Here is a 19998-nt window from a genome sequence, read left to right as displayed (position 1 = left end):
GGTGAATTGTTTTAAACATTGTGTTTAATTTAAACCACAGCATTAGTTTTGTTAATTTACAAAATCATTTTAGCTAGATTTGCTGATTTTATTATATTGCAACTATGTAAAATAGGCAATGTGTGTGATCAAAATCATGTACTTGAACGTTATCAGTTTGTAAAGGAACTGTACTTTTTACCAAATGTAAAGGCAAATTAAATTTTTTGCCCATTTCTAATGTCATGTGTAAAATCCAACAAACTAAAATATAATAGATTTGATGTTTAGAAGGAATTTCAAATGTATTCATGTACTGTTTTACCGAGACACAATTAGTTGATTGTGTTCATTGTTGCTGCTACAGTCATCAAGGCAAATAGCTTTGCAGAGAAAAGCAGAGAAACACACACACACGCACACTGTGTTAATGTCTGAACTGTTACATTCTGTGAACCACTTAAGTACAATAAATCCCATGAATCATTTATCTTTTACCTCCCAATGCACCCATTTCTGGATTTTCCGGTACGAGGTGTTTCCTGGGCATTCTGTGGCATCGCACCATGTCCATCACACTCTTGACAGGAAGGATGGAGGTATAATCACAGATGAAGCAGAACCCAAAGCTTATAGAGTTGTACCCTTAAGTATAGGCTCTGACCCAATTCCAGCCACGGCCCTTCGTATAGGTTTCCATCAGAACCTGTAACAAAACTACTGGGGACAAACAATGATAATTATAAGAAATTAAACCACACAATCGGATTTATGGTCCAAACTGGGACTTTCTTAACCTGTATCCAATGTCAGACCATCCATTGGTTTGCTGGTTGCGCTGCATGTCACTGGCACATTGGTCAAAGGTGGTGCAAGGCCTGGAGGGTTGAGATGTGGTGGATTAAAACGTACGGCGCAGGGAGAGACAGACAGAAGGGAGAACCACTGCATCTCACCACTGAGACCTCGTAATGATCTTGGGACAGACTTGAGAGGGAAAAACGCAATGTGAGAACACATTATTGCTACTGACCGATTGAAAGTTGATGATAAAAAAGTGGTTTATTTACTTGGTGGTGTTCAAGTGATATTATTAAAATATTTATAATTTAATAATATTAAAATAATATAAAATATCACCGTTAAAAATTGTAAAAATTGAGGTGCAGTGTGTAAAATTGAAAGCTAGAAGTTGAAATGGTTACTGCAGTCCAAATTCAATATATTGCATATAGAGTTGTTTCTCTCTTCCCCTTCTCCTCAGACTCACACGGGTTGCCAGATCTAGGACATGAAACAACAACATAAGGTGATTAATTAGCTATCCGCTGATTAATTAAATCATTAGTTCCTTGTTTGGTTTTGTGTTCCATTCCATTGTCTAGAGTTCCATTGTCTTGTCTAAGTCTGTGGTAAAGGATTAGGTCACCCAAAGATTTGCTTGTGTTTTACTCACCCTTAAAGCATCCTAAGTGCATACGACTTTCTTCTTTCAGACGAATCCAGTTGGAGTTATTTTGAAAATTGTCCTGGCTATTCCATCACTGCAGTCAGTGGGTGTTGCAGTTGAACAGTCCACAAGTCGTCAAATAAAGTGCCCGCATCCATAAAGAAATGTGCCTCACATGGTTTGACGACTTGTCAACTGTTCAACTGCAACATCCACTGACTGCAACGATTGAGCTTGGAATAGCCAGGACAATTTTTTAGACCGCATTCGTCTGAAAGAAGAAAGTCTTTTACACCTAGGATGCTTCAAGGGTGAGCAAAACACAATCTAATTTTCTTTTTTGGGTTAACTAACCCTTTAAGCTGTTGTGTGATCTGTTTTCCTGTGTTCCTGGGTAAGTTTTGAATTAAAGACTTTAAAATTATTAAATTGGATTATTTGTCTTCTTGTGCTACTCAGCTGCCTGTAAGTGCATTGATTTATCCTCGTTTTAATAAACTTTTTGTCATATAATTTCTGTTGAAATTGGCAGTGGGTGAAATCCCACAAACCAAAATTAAAACAGACATTCCAACACGGAGCACACATTTCAAAGTGGAAAAACTTGCTGTTCCATTGCTTTTCCGAGAAATTAGTAGAAAGCATGTTTCTTAAATATCTGCTCTGTTTCTTGGTATTTTATACTTTAGTACATTTAAAAAAAATACAGCACCATAAAGGCAGCTTAAAATATATACTTAAAAATAACAGTAAATAAAAAATATAGCAACATTTTGTAAGACATTGAAATATTTAAATAAATATTTTAAATAAATGAAGCAGTCTGTATGTTAACATTAGTTATAAGTAAACTGATTTAGTTGGTGGTTTAAAACTATAAAATAGTTAAAAACATTGAAAAAGTTATATTAAGGAGATGTATTCATAGAAATAAATATTGTTTAAAATATTCATCAGTATAAAATGGTTAACATAAATAATTTAATTACCTGAACACAATTAGACAAATTGGTCAAACCCTTGGTTCATAACATCGTCCAGCCTCTTACTCAAAGAACCATTTAAATTGCGACCAACTGTTAAAGCCTGGACCATTTGTCTTTTTAAGCAAAGAGAAGCTGACAAGCTTTTTGAAGTTCATCCTTTGTTTCTGACTAATCAGACGGGCGCTGTGTCGTCAGGCTGGTCGCTGAAGTAACTATTCAGCAAGTCACTCACGGTGGTTAGACGTCGAAACTTCTGAATCGAGGATGAACCCGTTCATACTGACGATTATTAGGGCAAATCAGAGACCTTTGGGGGTTGCAATGCTATCCCAGATACCATTAGTACCAAAAGAAACAGTGGATTGCTAATTGTGGACATGATCTAGAAAAGAGGCAACTAGGTTGTGGGTCAAGCTTAAAGGGTAAAGGCCTTGGATGGTGGACTGCAGCCCAGCAAATATATTGTTCTTGTGAATCGGTGGAAACTAAGCTTCAATTTTACTATTTATCGAAGCAGCCCTTGATATCTAATTTACTTTGTGTTATGTCCTATCATAGGATACACTATTAAAAATCAAAGTGCTTCAAAAGGTTCTTCAAGCGATGCCATAGAACCATCATTTTTTGGTTCCACAAAGAACCATTCAGTCAAAGGTTCTTTAAAGAAACATCTCTTTCTTACCCTTTTATAATCTGAAGAACCTTCTTTCGCCCCAAAGAAACGTTTGTGAAACAGAACGGTTCTTCAGATGTTAAAGGTTCTTTATGGAACCATTTAGAAAAAAGGTTCTTCTATGGCATCATGAAGCACCTTTATTTTTAAGAGTTTAAACAACCTGACCAGTCCACCAAGTAGAAAAATAACTAGGATTTTCATGGAAATTTCCATTTCAATCTTAAGTGAATTCAGGTCAATTGGGAAAGTTCTGACATCAAAATGACTGGAACAAGATGTCCCTATTATCCTGGATAAACCATGTTTTTTTTATAATCCAAGAAAAGTGTGTTAGTCCTTGTTCTGAAACAGAGCGCAGTTTAAAGATCACTAGTCCTTTCAGTCCTTATCATTATACAGTTATCATGGGATCAAAACTAGGCGCAGTATCTTAATCAGCTACTTGAATCAGGACAATAATAAACATCATATTGTGGCTGTTTTACTTCAATAGTTACATTCAAAGCACAGAATGATAGTTTTTACTATGAAAAAAAAAAAGGCATAAAGCATAACGTTTTTATGCATCTGGATCTTGAAACTCACTGCCATGTTTTGTTTTTTAGATCATGTTCCGCATAACGGCTTTGCATTTGTAAAGTTGTTCAGGTGTAAAGAGGATTTAAAGTTGACCCTAAACAGCACATAACTGACAATAACAAACACATACAATAAACAAATGTACATACAAAATGTACATATTGATAACATAACGAGTGTTTGTGTACAGTTCATGGTATAGGATTATTCAAGAGCACACATCGCCAAACTAAACTCAGAAAAACTCAGAGTTCAACGTCTCTTTTTCTCTTTATCAAAGTTCCTCTCTTCATCATTCTAGATCAAGTTTTTGTTTCTCTCTTGAACAGAGAGCAAATTCAAACTCCGGTTGCTTCTTTTGTGTTTGCGCTGCATAGCAGGAATCACCAACAAGACCTCAGCGATCCATCCCATTGTCATCCTGGGGTTGCCCTTGAAAACAAGCCGCTCTTAACCGTTCACAACAGTCCAGTTCCTCCTGCAGGAAAGAAAATAATCATTCATTCAATCATAAAGTCATTATAGACCCATCATACTGGCAAAATGTGACATGTGGAACAGAGTACTGAATGAGAGAATGGGTAAAATTGCTTAAAGTCATCTCAGAGGTGAAAAAAAGCCATTTAATTTTGATGATGGATTACAAAAGTAAACTATGTCTTTGGGAGAATTATCCAGGCTGTTGTTGTAAATAAGAACTCATTAAGTTCTTATTTACTCTATTTAGGCACATCCTTAAATGACAAGCTTGGTTAAATAAAAGTTAATTATAATCATATTCACAAACAAATCACATAAAAGAAAAGTAAACAGGGTCCATTTTGATTTCATGCAGACTTTAAAAACAGAATTTTACCAGGCTCTCCTCTCGGCCCTTTAGGTCTTGCACTCGCTGCTTGAGCAGTTCCTCCAAACCAAGCGATGCATCTCTGCAATCGTTCACACCACGGGGAGAGTCCTCAACCAAGCTTCAAACATACATGATAAAAAAAAAAACCTGTCAGAAACCGCCTCTCAAATTACAAAATCTGATGTAATTCCACCAGCATACTGCAGATTTGTTTTCATCATGCAACAATGCTACTTACCAGCAGAGGGCACCAAGCACATGTTCATGTACAGAGGAATGAGGCGAGCGAAGAACTGACACCAGCTGCTGAACCATCCCCATAGACAACACCGTATCTGAAAAAGAAAGTAGGATCGAACATGAAATTCTAGCTATATTTCCTTCCAAAGTTGTGAATTTAACCTAAATGCCAAACTGGAATAATGCATAAAACATTTGTGAATAAAGCACAGTTTCCATCAAACGAGTCAAAGAGAACAAAATAGTCACATAATCTGGCACTAAATATTACTAAGAAAAGGAGAAGCATCAAAATATTATAAATTTTCAGCTATAATAAATTCAACACCGTAAATTTTTAAATGACCTGAACAACATTTGAGATGCTGTGCAATGAAATCGATCCTCTGGTTAGTCAAGTTATCACGTCCCATCATGTAAACGTCACATGACTTTTTCAATGCACATGAAGAAATTTATTCAGTAAATACGTTTCCGTCTTCTATTATTCGCATTAACTCTTTTTCAAGTCAAAAACCACCTCAGTGGTGAATCAAGGGATTTTTTTCTACCGAATTTTGGTGTTTTCATTACTCGTTTATAATGCAAAACTTCAAAATGCTCATGAAAACAGGGCAATTATAACATAGTTACTCATACAATCTGACTCATGATGGTCTAGCCAAATGCGTCCAGATTCAGCACTACCTTTGTGTTCTGGATGACTGGTCAGAAGATTTAACAGAAGGAACGCTGATTTAGTTCTCAGTTTCTCGCTGTCCGACTGCATCCCCCTCATCAGCACTGAAAAGCCATCATGTGACAGGAAGTCCCGCAGACCTGCTTCCTGTTCCCGGACTAAACCTGCGAAGAGACAAGAGTTGTATATGCTTTACTTCAGAGACAGTATAAAGAGGAGACTTGCTGCTGGAAGCCTTTCAATAGAAAAAACAAAACAAAACATTGTTGTGTTGCACAAAATATATAGCGTTGGTTTATCAGCATTTGAAAAGTAAGAGCAAATGCTTTCCATGTTTTTTGTCGTTAACATCCAAGATTGTACATCCCATCAAAACCTACAGTATTTTGAAACAAACTAGTCAATCAGTAAAAATTGACAAATCAGATGTCCCTGCAAAAACCATGAATGAAAGAGAATATTACCCAGAGTACATTAAAACCAGTTGTTTCACAAAAAAAAGGTCAACACACACTTGAATTTGTTCTTGTATCTGCATTTCTATGCAGAGGAACCTAGCAGCTTATTTAATTTAAACATTACTTAAGATGACTAAAATGAGATGATTAGATGATTTCTAATGACAAAATAAATTTCAGTTCAAAAGTTAATAGCAAATCCTGATGTGGTCATGAAAACATGAATATCCTGATATCCAGTGTAAAATCTTGCTCAATATCAAATCAACATATGACTTTATTACAGGTAAATATATGCACATTTATACTTACAGGACACTGCGTAGAGTGCTTTAACTCGAACTGTGCTGTTTGCATCGTTATCTGTGAGTTGCAGGAGTTTCAGCAGCGCCCCCTGGTTTAACAGGTAGACCTGCACCTCTGGCATATTCTGGGCACAGCTGGCAATAAGCTGAGCCGCCCTCCATCGAATCCCAGCCTCGGAGTGACAGAGACACCGTGATATACACAGATCCAGCCCGCCCAGCTTCATCAGATCTGCAAAACACGCAGAGATGTGATGCACGTGTTACAAGATGACAACAAGGAGGTTTGAAAGGCAAACACACACACACACACACCTCTGGCATTGTCCAAGTTCTCGCAGAGCTCAGAAAGCATTTCCAGTGCTTCCTCTCGCTCATCCTCCTCTTCCTCCTCCTCCTCACTCCCTCTCCCTCTGCATTGATCTCTACTCAGCACTTCCAAACACTGTTTCATCTGCTCGACCTCATCCATCTGTCCTTTACACACTTCCGCAAGAGCTCCTCGCAGAAACTCAATCCTCTAGAAAAAAGAAAAAAAAAGAGAAATTGACATCTATTTAGATAAGAGAAAGTGTTTCAATATGCAACACAAACATAAACACATCAGAAAACACTTATAAATCTGTCGGGAACACATTCAGAGATTAGGGGTGGGAGAAATATTTATTGTCCAATGCATCACGATTCTCTCTTCAACGATTCAGATTTATGTCGAAATAGATCTGTGCATTAGCCTATTAAAGCTGCCACTGTCTATGATCTCAACATTAATAATCAAACAGCAATAATGCGGAGGAAAAAAAAGAAAAACCCATAACTAAGATTGTCTGTAAACTTTCGGAAACATAAAGCACTCTCAAATACTGAAAATATTTTTTGTTTATCACTTGTAATTGTCTTTTCCCCCTTTATTACTTTATATTTGCTTTTTGAAGCTACATGTAGTCTGTTAAATTCGAAACGATTGCTTTATTTTATTAATAATTTGTAATTATTTTTTTTAAAAAGCAGCCTGTTTATATGGTTTAATACAAAAGCACGAAAAAACAAACTTGCTAAAAATTTTATATGAAAATGTAGCCATGTTCGTGATGCTTCATGATATCGAATCATTGACATGAGATTTGTGATCTAACGGTCTGATCAGAGATTGCATGGTCGGTGAAATCACTGGAGCACCGTGAGCTCGTCGCACCTCTTGTGTCATGGGTTCTCGTGGAGCAGGACCTTCAGACGCAGAACCGGCCTCCACAGCCATCTGAAGCACACCTTGCAAATTGCGGGGGTGATTCCTGTTACCTCTGCCTTCTGCCATCTAAGGAGAACAAGACAACATAACTCTTTCTGTTTGAGAATATTTGATATTTTCATAGAAATTTAAGAAACACAAAATCACATGTAACAATTTGTAATTCTACATATTTGTTTGGTCGACTTTTGCTAAAGTCATGTTGAGAACAATTTTTATTATTTTCATTATCATTTATTTCACTTAATTGCTATTTTGTCACAGTTGTTTTTTATGAGATACACAACACAGGTAAACATTTCTTTCTTTTCATTTACAGTTATATTTTCACAGATTCATTTTTCTTCACGTGTATTTATTTTATTCCACTTTCAGATATTTTATGATGGATAATGTTGTAACGTATTTATCCCTATTTTTAACTCACATATGACATGGCCAAAATTCACTCTAAGTTGGGTAACTTTTAGATTCAGATTTATTTAATTATAAAAATCTTTAGAAACTATAATTAACTTATCTCATGTTTCCTCTAAACCATGTTTTTATTGGGTATCAAGATCAAAGGCACCAGATGTAATGTAATTATATATATATATATATATATATATAAAATTCACATTCAGAAAAATAAGAATCAATCAGAAAGCATAAGTTAACAATCAAAGGAAAACAATATAAACGAAATTAATTACAGAGATGCACAGAAGAACAGAAATGTGGCATGTAACGTTAGGCCTTTTTACAGACTCAGGCTCAGAAGTGCATTCAAATTAATAACAACGCTATATAACGTATTAATTTATATTATTTAACTTGTATCTCACATATAAGCGTCCAACAGCCAAATATACAATGAAACTAAATCATTTTCTACTCTAGGTAACGTTACAAAATAGAGATTAAAAAAACAAACAAAGCGGACTTACGTTTGTAGATGCTGTGTGCCAAAGTTTAGTAGCGGTACCCGTTACACGGTCGTGTGTCAAACAGTTTCCCGCAGCAGAACTAATAACGTGCTCGGGTTTCAGAAACACCGCTAATATAAACCCTTCATCGCGGCTCCAGAAGCTTCCAGATCTTTGCTGCTCGGCGGCGCGTGCGGAAACCGTCGACGCGCAAACACGTCATCAACTTTACCGTAACGACTTGGGTCCTCCTTTTAACACTCTGTTGGTCGCATAGACAGTAAAAGAAAGGTTGGTCGCCGTTAAAAGTGAACGAGCACTTTTTTTAAATTTTCTGCAAAATCATTGTAATATATTTTTGTTTAATAATATTAATACATTTTTGTTTTGCATTTTGAGAGAATTTTATGGTACTGCTCAATATTTATGCAATAAGTATGATAATATTTTCCCCATTGCAAATAATAATAGCAAAAATAAGAAAAACAATTCAGAACATTTTTATATTACTTTTCAAACATGGCAGTATTTCATGTTAAAATAGAGACTGGCAATTTCTGAATGCAGATTTGTGCCATCTGATGGGAGAAAAAAAAAGGGGGGGGGGGTCTTCTGCAATTCCATGGTTTAGCCACTTTATACGTATACATACTTATAAATTCTGTATTTGTTTTTAAACATAAATACTTATTTTTATTGAGTTGTGGATTTGAACTTACATTTAGACATTTTGTTGTGGTTTATTATTATTTTTTTTTTATTATTTTTTGTTTGAAATGTCCGTTTTTGCATTCATTTTGAAATATATTTTGTGACAGATAAACTAAATATTCAACAAAAAAATTCAACAAAACCGAACAGGGATGCTTTATCGGAGGTTAATCAATATATCTATGGTTAAATCAATGACCAAGAGAAAGAAACAATAAATAAATAAATAAATAAATTTTACAGTAGGTGCTCACATGACAGGTTTTTACATTAAACTAATAATTTATGTACAGCAAAATATATATCTGACATCAGGGGTGGTTCTAGGGTGAGTGGAGATCCGGGGCTTAGCCCAGAAAAATCCATGTATGTGACTTTTTATTTTAATAAATCAGAAAGATTTACCTTGTTTAAAATATACAAAAACAATAAAAACAAAGACAAATTTTAAACATTTTATTTAAAGTATTGAGGAAAATACATTTGCTTTTCGCAAACAAAAATTAAGAATTGCAAAACAAATGAAACGGCGCAGTTCGGGAGTTCTTAGCGGGTTCCCGAATCATTTAAGTCAGTTCGGGAGTTCGTAGCGGGATCGCGTATCATTTGAGTCAGTTCGGTAGTTCGGAGCGGGATCGCGAATCATATGAGTCAGTTTGGAGATCGAATCATTTGAATCAGTTCGGGAGTTAGCAGCGGGATCGCGAATCATTTGAGTCAATTTGGGGATTGCAAATCATTTGAATAAGTTCGGGAGTTCGTAGAATCACTTGAGTCAGTTTGGGGATCGCAAATCATTTGAAGCAGTTCGGGAGTTCGTAGCGGGATCGCGAATCATATGAGTCAATTTGGAGATCGCAAATCATTTGAATCAGTTCGGGAGTTCGCAGCGGGATCGCGAATCATTTGAGTCAATTTGGGGATCGTGAATCATTTGAATAAGTTCGGGAGATCGTAGCGGGATCGCGAATCACTTGAGTCAGTTTGGGGATCGCAAATCATTTGAAGCAGCTCGGGAGTTCGTACAGTTCGTAGCGGGATCGCGAATCATTTGAGTCATCTGACTCCAGTTCGGGAGTTGGAGTGGGATCGCGAATCATTTGAGTTAGTTCGGGAGTTCGTAGCGGGATCGCGAATCATTTGAGTCAGTTCGCGGATCGCGAATCATTTGAATAAGTTCGGGAGTTCGTTGCGGGATCGAGAATCACTTGAGTCAGTTTGGGGATCTCAAATCATTTGAAGCAGTTCGGGAGTTCGTAGCGGGATCGCGAATCATTTGAGTCATCTGACTCCAGTTTGGGAGTTGGAGCGGGATCGCGAATCATTTGAGTCAGTTCGGGAGTTCGTAGCAGTTTCGCGAATCATGAGTCAGTTTGGGGTTCGCAAATCATAGCTGTATATGCATTTTTCGGTGTATTCAAATGCATTTATGAATGCATGTGAATGATCACAAAATTCAAAACATGAACCCTTTGTGCCAAAAGGGTTCTTTCTTCTCATTATAGAACATTTTTAGCATAAAAGGTTCTTTGGAGTTGAGTAAAGAACCCTATGGTTCTATAAAGAAGCCCAATGATCCCTTTCTTCTAATAGTTTGTTGTCTGATATTAAGTGAGTCGCTAAAGGGCCGACGTATAATATTAAATGGGCGAATAGATTAGAATGTTTACGGTAAGGTACAGAGCGCGTCCAGTGTTGATGGCGTATGTGTGTGTCTCCGGGCATGCGTGTTTGTCATTGTCCGCAAAATGGCTGCGCTCGTGGGCGTCCGCGCGTGCCTCTCCGGTAAGTTACAAAACGTGTTCATTTTGCTCTTCGCGTGACATTGACATTGTGTCCACGCTGCGAGTGTTTTGCGTGCAGACTCTATCATCTGTGCGTGTATATGTGAATGAGTGTGGACAGAGGGAGGATGCTCGTGCACTCCACAAGCAAGGTCAAGCTCCTCAGCCTGTGTCTTGTGAAGCAGCTTTAATGACTGCAGTGCATCAGCTTACGCATGCATATATAACTTGGAACCCGTCCTGTGTCAAGATTAGACTTCTGGGATATAGATTAAGGTTGTTTCAATCTCGTGCTATTTTCTGACAGCTGTGCAAAGAGACTAATGCATTGGTTCATTGGTTTTGCACTGGCTTGATTAATGCGATAATGAGCCCTGATTTTAATGTTTAATTAATGTGTGTGACAAGTGACATAAAGCAGAATTTCCCCTCGTGTTTTCCAGCTCTGCAGTTGACCTCCCCGAGTTTACTGCACAGCTCTTATAAACTGGTGAGTGTTTTCATCTTCAAATGTTCATAACCTCTTGCAATAGATTTCATTATCGTAAGTCAAATCAATTATTAAGTCCAAGTTAATTTCTACTTAAAGCTATCAGTCAATCAAACTCTTATATTACTTTTTTTTTTGCTATGTATGAACTATAATGTCAGTAAGTTATAATATTTAAAGGAACATTTTACATAACACAAGTAGTGTTTTTTCCCCTCTCTTAGTGTGCAGTTCCTCTTAGCCGAAGGAATTTCGCAGCGGAGGCAAAGAAGGTTTTCTCTCGTAGTAAACCCCATTTGAACATCGGGACCATCGGTCATGTAGATCACGGCAAAACCACACTGACCGCCGCCATCACCAAAGGTGAGCTTGTTTTGACTGTACTTCTCACACAGACTGCCATTCTCAAGAGTGCTTTATTGCTTCACATCTGTTAACAAACAACATAATGCAATGTAGCTAAATGGCGCCCTCTCTTGGTTAACTGTTACTATAGTCAGTATCAGTACATCTCCCTTTTTTTTTTTTTTTTTTTTTTTTTTTAACAACAACTTAACAATACTTTCTCCTTATAACAAAAGAAGAAGAAGAAAAAAAAAATATATATTAAATCAAAATCAACACTATCTTGCCGTATATTAAACATTAACTGCAAAAAACTTGTTGCATATTCAACAATACATAGTAAATACTATGTTTTACCAACATAACTTAACACTCTTCTATCAGTCTCTTTGGTTTCACTGCATGACGACGTGGTCTTCCCCCACCTGTTTCAGTGGAAGGTAAGGGTTCTGCAATGTTCCCAGTGATGGTTGTAGAGCTAGGTGAGTCTTTTTCTACTTGTGCTTGCTCTTTCAGTCCATCAGAGATTACTGTATCTGTATTTTCCATACAGGTGCTTGGCACTTTCAGCAGGTGACGACGATTTCTTCGCAGTGTGTTACCATACTCTGTAAGTACCTCGTAGGATCTTGGTGTAGTCTCTTTGATAACCTCTGCAACCGGTCCCCATTTTCCATCACATCTGACACGTACCATGTCCTTTTGTTCCAGTCGGCATAACTGTTTGGCATTCTTGTCATAAGCTCTGCTCTGGCTGTTTGTCTTTGCATACTCTCCATGTCTTTTCTGAAGCAGGTGTTCTGCTGAGGGTAGCCGTGTTCTCAGCTTCCTGTTCATAAGAATTTCACCTGGAGACCGTCCACATTCAAGAGGTGATGCTCTGTAGTTTAGCAGTGCTAGATATGGATCCTCTCCAGTTTCAGCAGCTTTCTTTAGAAGACGCTTGACAATCTGTACTCCTTTTTCAGCCAAGCCGTTTGACTGCGGGTACAGGGGACTTGATGTTACATGTTCAAACCCATAAGTCTCTGCAAAGTCTCTGTAGTCCTGACTACTGAACTGTGGTCCGTTGTCACTCACCACGGTCACCGGAATTCCATGTCGCGCAAAGATGGCTTTAGTGTGTTTTATCACCTGCTGTGCTGTTGTGTTAGTCAGCATCGCCAGTTCAGGGTAATTTGACTTATAGTCCATGATGACCAGGTAGTCTCTCCCTGCTAGGTGAAATAAGTCCGTTCCGACTTTTCTCCATGGTTCCTCTGGTTTATTATGGGCCATAAGGGGTTCTTTTGCTTGCTGGTACCTGTGCCGCTGACATGTCTCGCAGTGCTGCACCAGTACTTCTATGTCCCTGTTCATGTGTGGCCAGTACATCAAAACTCTTGCACGTCTCTTGCATTTTTCAATGCCTAAGTGCCCTTCATGCGTGAGTTTTGCCATTTGTGAGCGCATGGAGTTAGGTATGACAATCCGTTTACCTCTCAGGAGCACCCCTTGCACGACTGAAAGCTCTTCTTTAAAGCTCTGATATGGATTTGACAACTTTTGGTCATTTGGCATGTGGATTTTTCCAATTACAGCTTGTAGCTCACTGTCCTCTGCCGTTGCTTTAGCAATCTGTCTCCATTTCTCCTCAGACACTGGTATGTGTTTCTGAATGCAGTCAACATGAACCTGCACTTCATGTTCTGTGTTACTTGATCCTGTATGGGTCAAAGATGCTCTACTGAGTGCATCTGCCATTACCAGGTGCTTCCCTGGTGTGAACTCGAACGTCAGGCTGTATTTCTGGAGACGGAGCATTAACCGTTGGATGCGAGGAGGAGCATCTCCTAGTGCCTTTGTTGAGATCGCTATTAGCGGTTTATGATCAGTTTCAAGTACCACTTCTCTTCCATAAATGTATTCATGGAATTTTTCACATCCAAAAACTGCTCCTAATGTCTCTTTTTCAATTTGTGCATAGTTTCTTTCTGCCTCTGTCATCGTACGTGATGCATATGCCACTGGAAACCATGCTGTGTCATGTTTCTGAAGCAGAACTGCTCCAAGTCCATCCTTTGAAGCATCTGTAGATACTTTCACTGGAAGCTCAGGATCAAAAAATTTTAGCACTGGTTCTTTTACTAGGCTGTTCTTGAGCATGTCCCATTCAGTCACATGTTCATGCTCCCACCGCCACTCAGTTCCACTTTCCAGCAAACTTCGCAATGTCTTTGTGTTGGCCGACAGATTTGGAATAAATCTTCCCACATAATTGACTAAGCCTAATGCACGTTGCAGCTCAGTCTTGTCTTTGGGTTGTGGCATTTCTTTTATAGCCTTTACTTTTTCGGGGTCTGGTTGTATCCCAGCAGCAGATAGTCTGTCTCCTAGGTAAGTAATGTCTCTCACCCCAAACTGACACTTTTGTTTGTTCAGTTTCATTCCTGTTTTTCGTGCTTGTGCCATCACCTTTCTCAGTCGCTCGTCATGTTCTGCCCTTGTAGCACCCCATACGACTACATCATCCAGGAAAACTCCCACACCTTCCATTCCATCGAATATTTGCTGCACAATTCTATGAAAAACCTCTGGTGCTGAGGCAATTCCAAAAGGCATACGTAGGAAACAATGTCTACCAAAGGGAGTGTTAAATGTGCACAGTGTTGCACTTTCCTCATCCAGTTTAACTTGGTAGAACCCTGATGATGCATCCAGCTTGGAAAAGAGCTGTGCTCCAGCCATTGTGCTTGTGATGTCTGATTTAGTTGGCAACTTATAGTGCTCTCTTTTGATCCATTTATTCAGATCTCTTGGATCGATACAAAGTCTCAGATCACCATTCTTTTTTTCCACAATGACAAGAGAATTTACCCAGTCAGTAGGTTCTTCTACTTTTCTTACAATCCCTTTGTCTATCAAGGTATTCAGTTCTTTTCTCAGTCTTTCTTTCAGGGCTATTGGCACTTTTCTTGCTGCATGGATAACTGGTTCTGCATTTTCCTTCAGCCGAATTTTGTACTGATTAGGTAAGCAACCGATACCCTGGAATACATCTTTGTACTCTCTCACTATCTCTGAGGTAGAATCTGCACATATCTCTTTTCTTTTGCTATGTGCCGCGCCTCTAGTGGTCACTAGAGCGCTATCAATGACATGGACCCTCTTTATAAGCCCAAGTCCTTCACTTGCTTTCAGACCTAAAATCGGCTGCCTGTCCTCCTCCACCAGAACAAACAGTGCATTTATGGTGCGTCCTTCTCCTGAAAGACTCGCTCTGAAAACACCCATATGTGGAATCGGCTGATCGTTAAATGCTCTCAAGTCCAATTTTTTGGGTCTCACTTTTGGCTTTTTGTTCATCCTGTTATAATATTTCCTCGGCATGACATTTACTTGTGCACCTGTGTCAATTTTCATTGGCACCGTCACACCATCCACCATCAAAGGTGCTATCCATTCATCATTGCTACAGTCCTTATCAGACAGGATTGCTGCATCAACATACAGTGGTTCTTCGTCCTCACTATCACTTTCCTCTTGTTTCTGTCCGACTGTATGCACTTTTTTCTTTGTGAGACAGGACCTTGCAAAGTGATTTTTTCCTCCACACTTTCGACATTCTTTGCCATAAGCTGGACATTCTTTTGGAGCATGTTTACCTCCACATCTCTGACAGTCTCTGCCCTGAGGTTTCACTTTGTATTTCTGTGTTTGTCGCTTATCAAATCTTTTCTTTTGCTTTTGCACTGTATCAACAGCAGCAATTTCACTTTCGTTTTCAAACGACTTCAGTTGTATCTTTGCACTTTCTGCAGCTTGACATATCCCAACTGCCTTTTCAATGGTAAGTTCTGTTTCTTTTAGTAACAGCATCCTTACTCTTTTGTCTTGCACTCCTATTACAATTTGATCTCGTATCATTGAATTGCACAGTGTGCCGAAATTGCAGGATTGACTCTTAAGGCGCAAGTCTGTCACATACTGTTCTATTGATTCAGTCTCTTTTTGCATTCTGTTCCTGAAGACATACCGTTCATATGTTTCGTTCTTCCTCGGCGTGCAGTAATCTTCAAACTTGCTCAGTACTGCGGGCAGTGTGTCTCTTTCCTCCTCCGAAAAGACAAACGTGTTGTACACATCTAATGCAGCCCGACCAGCTACAGTTAGCAGCAAAGCTATCTTCCGTCGATCGTTTCTTTCATCGAGTCCAATAGCTAACAAATAAAGCTCAAAACTCTGTCTAAAGGCTTTCCAGTTCGCATGGACGTTACCCGTCAACTTCAACTCGTCCGGTGGGCGTATATTATTCATTTCACTCATTTTTTACGAGTTAACTCCTGGTACCATGTTTTGACTGTACTTCTCACACAGACTGCCATTCTCAAGAGTGCTTTATTGCTTCACATCTGTTAACAAACAACATAATGCAATGTAGCTAAATGGCGCCCTCTCTTGGTTAACTGTTACTATAGTCAGTATCAGTACAGAGCTGATGACTTGCTTTCATCTCATAATAATCACAAAGTGGTGCGCTGACTGTGTTTTCCTCATGTGTTTGCGTCAGTCCTTGCCGAGGCCGGCGGTGCTCGTTATAAGACGTATGAGGATATTGATAATGCTCCTGAAGAGAAGGCTCGAGGCATCACCATCAACGCCTCGCATGTGGAGTACACCACCGCTAACAGACACTACGCTCACACCGACTGCCCCGGACATGCTGACTACGTCAAGGTATTGCACACAGATTGCACATCTGAATACACTGCCATTCAAGGGTTTAGGGTAGCCTTAATGCACTGTAAGACACTTTGGATAAAGTCGTCTGCTAAATGCATAAATGTACGGTCAGTCAGAGAAGAAGATGAACAGGGATGCATTAAATTAATCAGTAAAGGCATTTATAATAATAAATGTTTCTTAAGCAGTCAATCAGAATGATTTCTGAAGGATCACGTGACACTGAAGACTGGAGTAATGATGCTGAAAATTCGGCGAGCTTAAGACTTATTTTACTGAGCAAACAGTGTTGTGTGTTCGTACATTATCATTGCACCTGTGTTATAAGAGCACGTCTCTCTGTCTGAAGAACATGATCACAGGCACCTCTCAGATGGACGGCTGTATTCTCGTGGTGGCGGCGACCGACGGTCAGATGCCACAGACGCGTGAGCACCTCCTGCTGGCGCGGCAGATCGGCGTGGAGCACGTGGTGGTGTTCGTTAACAAAGCTGATGCCGTGGAGGACAAGGAGATGCTGGACCTGGTGGAGCTGGAGATCAGAGAGCTGCTCACAGAGTATGGCTACGACGGAGAAAACACACCAGTTATTATTGGATCGGCACTCTGTGCTCTAGAGGTAAGAATAGAGGCGGCTGGAGATGGAGATATTTGAGTATGCATCCTATAAATTAGGGCTGTGCAAAAAATCGAATGCGATTTTCATGCCCATCTCATCAGTAAAGATGCTCCTGTAGTTAGAAGTATATCTCCAGCACGTGCATTCATTTGTTTAAATTGTGATGTATGTAAAGGCAGTGGTGAAGAGACTGGAATGATGTGTTTTTTTGAACTATGATTGTGTGTGTGTGTGTGTGTGTGTTCAGAACAGACATCCGGAGCTGGGTGTTGACTCCATTATGAAGCTGTTGGATGTGGTAGATAATTATATTCCTTTGCCAAAGAGAGATCTGGATAAGCCTTTCCTGCTGCCTGTAGAGGGGGTCTATTCTATTCCAGGTCTGTGTTTCCTTCTTGTGGTGCTGCTGATCTAGTATCTGTCTTTGAAGTTGCTTTGGGTAAAAGCATCTTATGTTTGTGTGTTTGACTGAATGAATCCTGTGTGCAGGTCGAGGTACTGTGGTCACTGGGACACTAGAGCGAGGGATGATCAAGAAAGGAGATGAATGTGAATTTCTCGGACACAATCGCAGCTTTAAGACCGTCATCACTGGTGAGAAATGTATTTCCTGCTCAATGCATAAACGTGCATGTTATCTTTATAGACAGTACTTCAGTGTGCAAAATATGTTTAATATATTTGTTATGAATCTTACATCTGTGTCGTGATGCAAAAAAATAACACCCTTTGGTATTTGAATGTGGTTATTGATTATATATTTTCAATATATTAACATATTTAAAACCGAAAGCATGATATTGCATGGATTAACTTCTATTATGGCAAGCTTACCTGAAACAAAGAAAGTGTTTTTTTTTTTTATATATATTAATTTGAACATGTTCTTGAGCTTTGGTGCTCATCATGCTGTTAAATTTGTTTTTGTTAATTGAAATAAAATATCAATATTAGATTAAAGCTTGAAATAACTGAAATAAAATAAGTTCAAGTTGAAGTACTAAAATTGTTGAATTAAAAGCTAATTAAAATATTGCTGAATGCTTTAATAGTGTATAAATAATACTAAAACAACAAATATAATCATTATTATGTGTTTAATTAGTAACTTCGGTTGTGTTTTTAAGCCATAATAATAAAATAAAAATATTAGGTGAGAAGTTTATAAAAGTTTCCTAGGCAACTAACTGAAATGAAATAAGATTAAGTTGTTGTTCTAAAACTAAAATATAAAATAAATTAATGCTGAATAGAATTGTTTAACAAAAAAAGTAATAAAAATGACAAGCACGTAATAAAATTACTTAAACTATAATTAAAATGAAAACTGAAAAGATAAAAATAAAAGCTCTTTTTAAAAAAAATACTTAATATTATAATAGTATATAAATAATACAAAAACAACTAATTAATAATAATAATAATAATATTAATAATAAGTTGCTTTAGTTCTATGGTGTGTGTTTTAAAATATAATAATAATAGGAGATGAAAATGTAAAGAATTTTGCCTTTGCAACTAACTGAAATAATTACAAAAATGGCTCAAACTAAAACTGGAATACAGATGATTTGAAGCTAAATAAAAATAAATTACAAAAGCACAACAAAAGGACTAAAACAAAAACTGAAAATATGAAAGTAAAAGCTAATTCTAAACCTTAATAATATAATAGTATATAATAATATTAAAACAACGACAAAGAAAATTACACATTTATTTTGTTGCTGTGCCACGTGTTTTTAAAATACACTGACATTTTCACTATTTTAATAAATTATGTGGAAACATAATGGCTTAAATCAAATATTTTAAGCGGTTAATTATTTTTTGGAGTCCAAATTCAACTCTGATTGCTCTGATCCTCTGTTTCTCGCTCCTCCTCTCAGGTATCGAGATGTTCCACCAGTCTCTGGAGCGGGCGGAGGCGGGCGATAACATGGGCGCTCTGGTGCGCGGTCTGAAGAGGGAGGATGTCAGGAGAGGCATGGTGATGTGCAAACCTGGATCCATCCAGCCACACCAGAAGATCAAAGCTCAGGTGCGTGAATCTAAAAACCGTCCTCTGCCCTACATCACAAACCAATCAATCAATCATTTGAACTCTTTGTGTTCAGGTGTATGTCCTGAGCAAAGAGGAGGGCGGCAGGCACAAACCATTCTGCACAAACTTCATGCCCATCATGTTCTCTCACACCTGGGACATGGCTTGTATAGTAGAGCTGCTCCCAGGGAAGGTACGTTTTAGCTGAGCAAATATGGAATAATAAGTTCAGCGCTAGAAGGGTTTGCTCTAAATCTGTCTTTTTCTCCCTCTCTCTGTTCGTAGGAGATGGTGATGCCGGGAGAGGACGCGTCTCTGATCCTGGCCCTCAGACAGCCCATGGCTCTCGACAGAGGCCAGAGGTTCACTCTCAGAGACGGCAACCAAACCATCGGCACGGGCCTGGTCACAGAAGTCCTCCCCATGACAGACGACGACAAATACAACTGGGGCTGAGAGAGAGAGACGGTGTTGATGAAAGAGGACACTCTTTGAGACTCTTTGGACTTGAGTTCTAGAAATGTTACTCTAGAATTTGAATTGTGGCCCTGTTTATATTGCAAAAATAAATCTGTTTGCTAAGGAGGATATATGTGTCCCGATTGATAATGTCTTCATGAACCCTTAAAAAAATGTAAGCCCACCAGTTTACTACATGAAGCAAGTAAAGTATAACTCGAATTAGAAATTTGGAATAATTTCTATTTCAGCACATCAAAATGTTTAAATTAAATTATCCTTAAAGCTGTCAATTATTCACAAGGAAAAAAACAGTACATTTGGGAAAGTTTTCAAATTTAAACTGTACTTGGCTTGTCTTTCTATGCTTTTCATCTGCAGACACACGCTGGGTTCTTCTGTCATCTGTTGGTTTCCATCTGTCAAAAAAATGTGGCTAATGTAATAAAATGATTTCAGTACATC

General features: G+C 38.4%; 3 protein-coding genes across 3 annotated transcripts; 1 reads left to right on the top strand and 2 right to left on the bottom strand.

Annotated features, from left to right (window-relative positions):
- Nucleotides 1-466: 466 nt before the first annotated feature.
- pglyrp6 (peptidoglycan recognition protein 6) lies at nt 467-3682 on the bottom strand. Its single transcript, XM_052539436.1, is given in 8 exon segments — nt 467-661; nt 663-696; nt 777-966; nt 2419-2536; nt 2538-2593; nt 2596-2648; nt 2650-2882; nt 3677-3682. Coding segments are annotated over 8 exon segments (885 nt in total).
- hspbp1 (HSPA (heat shock 70kDa) binding protein, cytoplasmic cochaperone 1) lies at nt 3557-8584 on the bottom strand. The gene is made up of 8 exons (XM_052553374.1): nt 8381-8584; nt 7398-7517; nt 6518-6722; nt 6210-6434; nt 5448-5603; nt 4759-4855; nt 4527-4638; nt 3557-4148 (listed from the first exon to the last, which is right to left on the bottom strand). The coding sequence occupies exons 2-8, from the start codon at nt 7515-7517 to the stop codon at nt 4068-4070; spliced, it is 996 nt and encodes a 331-aa protein (XP_052409334.1). The 5' UTR covers nt 8381-8584; the 3' UTR covers nt 3557-4067.
- Nucleotides 8585-10744: 2160 nt separating this feature from the next.
- On the top strand, nt 10745-19996 carry tufm (Tu translation elongation factor, mitochondrial). Its single transcript, XM_052553371.1, has 10 exons — nt 10745-10855; nt 11298-11344; nt 11569-11707; nt 16239-16405; nt 16761-17030; nt 17278-17410; nt 17520-17624; nt 18920-19071; nt 19148-19267; nt 19360-19996. Exons 1-10 carry the CDS (start codon nt 10819-10821, stop codon nt 19528-19530), a joined length of 1341 nt encoding a protein of 446 aa, XP_052409331.1. The 5' UTR covers nt 10745-10818; the 3' UTR covers nt 19531-19996.
- Nucleotides 19997-19998: the final 2 nt, after the last annotated feature.

Source organism: Carassius gibelio, chromosome A3 (assembly GCF_023724105.1).
Source record: "Carassius gibelio isolate Cgi1373 ecotype wild population from Czech Republic chromosome A3, carGib1.2-hapl.c, whole genome shotgun sequence".
Taxonomy (NCBI): domain Eukaryota; kingdom Metazoa; phylum Chordata; class Actinopteri; order Cypriniformes; family Cyprinidae; genus Carassius; species Carassius gibelio.
Note: the sequence above shows the minus strand (reverse complement) of the source record. Positions and strands in the feature narration are given on the sequence as shown.